General features: G+C 44.6%; 1 protein-coding gene across 1 annotated transcript; it reads left to right on the top strand.

Annotated features, from left to right (window-relative positions):
* Positions 1–393: 393 nt before the first annotated feature.
* LOC123130104 (disease resistance protein Pik-2-like) lies at positions 394–2,904 on the top strand. Its single transcript, XM_044550055.1, has 3 exons — positions 394–1,512; positions 2,571–2,751; positions 2,840–2,904. Coding segments are annotated over exons 1-3 (1,104 nt in total). The 5' UTR covers positions 394–591; the 3' UTR covers positions 2,842–2,904.
* Positions 2,905–5,552: the final 2,648 nt, after the last annotated feature.

Raw genomic sequence — 5,552 nt, 5'->3', positions numbered from 1 at the left:
CTAACTAGCTCATGGATGGATTTGTTCTTCAGAATGCAATCTCCTGGTGCTGTGTCTATCACTCGTGTAAAAAAATGCTCTTATATAATGATATTTATGGGATGGAGGGAGTGTTAAAAATGAGACTCCACTACAAATCTGATGTTAGATTTTTTATCATGGCAAACTGAACTTTTTCATGATAAAGACTGACGATGGCAAGTTAGTTGGTGCATATGGCAAATCCGCCTCGTTTAATTTTTTTGTCAAAAATTGTCGTGCTTGGAAACTAGATTTGCCATGAATAACGTCAGATTTATCATGCCTAAAAATCTGTTAGCTTTTTAGTGTTTCTGTAAAAATATCTAACTAGCTCATGGATGGATTTGTTCTTCAGAATAACATCTCCTGGTGCTGCGTCCATCACTTGATTGCTACGACTAAGCACACAGGAAATAAGAAAGAGGGAGCTAGTCAAGCGAGCCACATCATGGCGGACCGGCTGGCAGTTGGTTTGTCGAAATCGGTGGTGGTGGGGGCGATCACCAAGATCCAGTCGGCCATTGACACAAGGTGAAGCGCGACCTTGTGTCAATCACGTTGGAGCTGGAGATGATGCAGTCGTTCCTCGACGATGCCAACGAGGAGATGAAGAATAATCTGGTGAGGACCTGGGTGAAGCACATTCGCCAGCTCGCCTACGATGTCGAAGACTGCGTCGAAAATGTTGTTCAGCTGGATGACAAGCCAATCTTCTGGCGCCGGCTGCTTCCGTCCTGGATGGCGCCGCCGCTGCCGTTGGACGAGGCCGTAGAGGAGCTGGAGCAGCTCAAGTGCAGGGTGGAGGATGTAAACAACTGCTACAGACGCTACAACCTCATCAACTTCGAATCTGCTGCAGGGTCATCATCCAAACTGGCGCACGGCACGACCGCATATGAGATGCTGCTCGCCGACGCAAGGCGCACCACCAAGAGGCAGCACAGCCACTTGGATGACCTCGCCAGCCATATAATCACCAACAAAGTACACAAGCACCTGCAAGTGATCTCCTTGTGGGGGTCGGCCGGCGATCTTGGGACCACGTCCATCATCAGGGAGACCTACAATGATCCAGAAATCTGTCAATACTTTGCCTGCCGTGCGTGGGTGAAGCTGGTGCATCCCTTCAGTCCCCACGACTTCATCCATGGTCTTATGGCCCAGTTCTACGCAAACTCTTGCAAAGAAGAAGAAAATGTTGCAACCGTAGGTATGCATGTCCTATCGAAGATGGATACCACCCATGCTCATCTGTTCAAGGAGTTTGAGCAGCTAGTCACACAAAAGGCGTACCTCGTCGTCTTGGAAGGCCTGTCAAACATGGTAGAGTGGGATGTCATCAGGACGTTTCTTCCTCACAGCGAGGAGGGAAGCTGTATCATTGTGTCCACGCAGCAACTCGAAATAGCAAGCTTGTGCATCGGCCATTCTTACCAGATATTGGAGCTGAAACAGTTCTCGCCTCAGCATTCTGTTTGTGCATTCTTCAAGGTAAGCCTACAACACCAATAAGGAAACTTTTCTCTTTTTACTCTTCAAAGTTTGTTTTGCTGAATGCTTGGATAATACCGTCTTTATGACACACCTTAATTTGATTCTGCCTATATCCAAGTACTTTCGAGAGAAAAAAAATATAAAAAGCATTTTCATGCCATAAAACTACTTATGTTAGTGTAGCGATGGTTAAAATGAAAAAATCTTGTCTACAAGCACTCAAGAATCAAGAGTGGTGCGTTAAAGAAATATATGATTTGCTACTTCAAATATATTAGCTTGGCGTGTCCAATATTAGTACTACACAAATTCACAAGAATTATTTGGTGTTAGTTGATTTCTTGGCAACTCTAGAGCATACACGTATTTCGATATTTAATTTTAACCATCAATTAGACCAAAACTATATGAACTATGTGCCGCAGAAGCTATATCATGGAATTCTCTTCGAACATGAATTCAGTGCTACAACTTTCGTAGCGCGTACATAGCCCTCATATAATTGGTCCATCAAATGATCAAAACTGAACCTCAAAATAAGCGCACCTTATATTGAGGCGGTGGAGTATTCTTTTGTCCAGGACTTCAACTAGACTTTGGCAGCCTCCCTTGAAGCTGGATATCTCATAATCATTTTGATTTTTTCTCTTCGGCATATTTGTTGGACATGTTTTTGGAGAGGTTTTGGTTCCTGCTGGGCACACTTGTTTGATGGGCTTTCGGCATATCCTCTTCCTCTCGGACAATGCTCAACAGGAACAGGGTTATAGACACCCTTGTTCTTATCATAGGCTTTTAGTGAACTTTGTCACAATAGGCACTAGTTGAGCTCTTGTAATCCCATATATAGGAACATTCATTTTCTTCCGGCAATGCCATCTGTGTCAATTGCCTAGCATAACATGAAATTTTCAGTTAATTAACTGGCCAAAAATATTTGTCTTTTTATAAAAGTGGCATAAGGCCAAGCTCTGTAGAAAGATGTCCAAAAAAAATCAAGGTTCATTGCTAAACACTGAGTGCTTCTTCTTCTACCTCTCCCCACGCGCATACAGGAACCAAGGGTGCGTAAAGCAAGCCAAAAGAGTGAAGCGGAAGATTGGATGACGGATCAGCCCCTTGTTGGACGTGAATCACAAATAAGAGAACTTCATAAGTATGTGGGTGAAGCACGCATCAACTCTTCCCATGTGGTGTCTGTATGGGGAATGGCTGGCGTTGGGAAATCATGTCTTTGTAAGTGCATCTAGTGCCACCCCTAGTTGATTTTGAAGTATTGACGACAAACCTAGTTGAGGGACTAATGTGTTTGTGAGAATTGCAGGATAACACAGGTAGAAGTCCCTCATTGATTCAGTTTTACTACCAGAGATGACCCCTAAAAATGTACGAAGACATTGAAGTCAATGATGGTATATGAAGATATTCACCTTGAAAACTATGACAAGAGAAGACACCACATGAAGCCTATGGAGCTCGAAGACTTAGATCTTTCGTAGTTCTCTTTTATTTGTGTTGAGTCATAGGAACCACCGTACTGCTAAGTGGGGTCCAAGAGAACCAGTCAGAACGACTGAAGTGATGCCTAAACAAAAAACCTATGTCTTCGAGTGAAGACTATGAGAGCAAATCTTGTCCAGAGTCGGACAAGTCAGCTTTGCTTGTAGCCCAAGTAAAGTTGCCGTGTGAGTTTGAAATCTGACAGTTGAAACACGCGTCAGTTCCTTAGTGATCCAGGGTCATTTCGGACAAATCAGATCGGGTTGCCTAGTGGCTATAAATAGCCCACCCCCTACAACCATAAACGATTGGCTGCTCAGATTTCAGTGCACGGCTTTTGTCGTTTGAGAGCAACCCACCTCGAAGCCTTTGAGAGAGAATACTTAGCAAGGAAAAAGGCCTAACCACCCAGAGCCAGAGCAAATTGGGCATCACTTAAGTCTTCTTGTCTGAGTGATCTGAAGACTTTTTACACTTGAGGACTGTGCATCCTCCAGCCACTTAGGCGTCGCGTTCTGAGCATCCAAGAGTCATTGTGGATTGCCGATGAACGAAGTCTGTGAAGGTTTGGGAGTCTACCTTGAAGACTTACCAGAGTGATTGGGCGAGGTCTGTGTGACCTTAGCTCAAGGAGAATACGGTGAGGACTGGGTGTCCTGAGCTGCGGTTCAGGACTGGGTGTCCGGGACTGTGTGTCCTAAGGTTTAAATACCTAGCCGCTCCAACCAAACGTACAGTTGTCACAGCAACTGGAATTGGTCCAACAAATCATTGTCTTCAACGAGTCACTGGTTTCATCTTCATTTCCCTTTACATACTGTTACTCGTTGTGAAGTCATTGCATGTTTGCTGTATCTTTTGTCTTCACTGAGTGAATGTGTGTTCTGTTTGGCTTCATAATATCTTCCTACCTGATCCGTATTACACTGCAGCTATTCGTCACTGTGCTTTCACTCTGTTGATACTTGACCATGGCTTGCCTAGTGTAGTCTAACTTATGCTGCATAGTAATAGGCATATCTCTACTGTTTGTCTTCATAACTTCCACGTATTGAAGACTTTCGTAAAAATCGCCTATTCACCCCCCCTCTAGTCGATATAACACACTTTCAATTGGTATCAAAGCAAGGTGCTCCCTTGTTCTGTGTGATTCGGTTTAACCACCTGGAGTTTTAGCTATGTCGACTGCAGGGATAATCAAAGTCTCCGCTGCGTGCCCCGTCTTCGATGGAACTGCATATCCCTACTGGAAGAATAAGATGCGCATGCATCTTGAAGCCATTGACGTCGACCTATGGTATGCCGTCGAGAACGGTGTTCCCAAGGCTGGAGAAGGTGTCACTGCTGCTGATGTTAAGAAGTTCACTCAACTGGACTCTACTGCCAAGAATATCATCTGTGGTCATCTGACCAAAGAACAGTATGGCCGTGTGAGTGTCTTGAAGACATCCAAGCTGGTCTGGGACTGGCTCTCCAAGGTCAATGAAGGCATCTCAACCCAGAGAGATCAGAGAATCAATGTTCTTCGCAACCTCTTCAACCGCTTCAAGCGAAATGACAATGAGAATGCCCAGCACACATTTGACCGACTTACTGACATCACAAATGAGCTTCAAGCCCTCGGCGCCACTGAGATCACCAAACATGAAATCGTCAAGACGCTGCTGAGATCACTTGATAGTTCATTTGACATCCTAGCCCTGATGATTCAAGAACGTCCTGATTTCAAGACACTCGATCCGTCTGACATACTCGAGAGGCTCAACACACATGAGTTTCAGCTTTCTGAGAAAAGAGATATCTACGGTCCAAACTACGGGCGAACTCGTGCCCTGAAGGCAAAAGCTGTTTCCTCATCTGAAGAAGAATCTGACAGCAATTCTGATGATCATGAAGACATTGGAAGGGAACTTGCAATGCTAGTGAAGAAGTTCCAAAAATTCACAAAGAAGAAAGGCTTCAGAAAGTCTTCACGATCAAGCTCAAGGAATGATGAAGGTTCTGCTCATGACTACAAGAAGAAAACATGCCACAATTGCAAGAAAACTGGACACTTCATCTCTGAGTGTCCACAGTGGGACAATGAGAACAGAAAGAAGAAGAAGAGCAAGGAATATGACTCTGACGACAAGAAGAAGAAGAAATACTCAAAGTCTTCTTCCAAGTCTTTCTCAAAGTCTTCATCACACAAGAAGAGCTCATCTGGCAAGGCACGTGCGTTTGTTGGCAAGGAAATGGATTCAGAGGAGGAGTCCGCTTCTGAGGAGGCAGAGGTGGAGTCTGAGGAGGAGTCTGATTCTGGCATTGCAAGTCTGGCCACAGCATACGTTGCCAAGTCCATCTTCAACACTGAAGACAATGACTCCATCACCGACACCAATGCAAATGACAAGGACTACTCCGATCCTACCTACTGCTTCATGGCACGCGGTGCCAAGGTAAACACACGCACTACTCACTATCAAACATCTAGTGACGATGACTCTGATTGTGATTCAAAACCCAGCTACAAAACACTTGCTAAAATTGCAACTGAA

The sequence above is a fragment of the Triticum aestivum genome, chromosome 6A, assembly GCF_018294505.1.
Source record: "Triticum aestivum cultivar Chinese Spring chromosome 6A, IWGSC CS RefSeq v2.1, whole genome shotgun sequence".
Taxonomy (NCBI): Eukaryota; Viridiplantae; Streptophyta; class Magnoliopsida; order Poales; family Poaceae; genus Triticum; species Triticum aestivum.
This window is presented reverse-complemented; position numbering and strand designations above follow the sequence as displayed.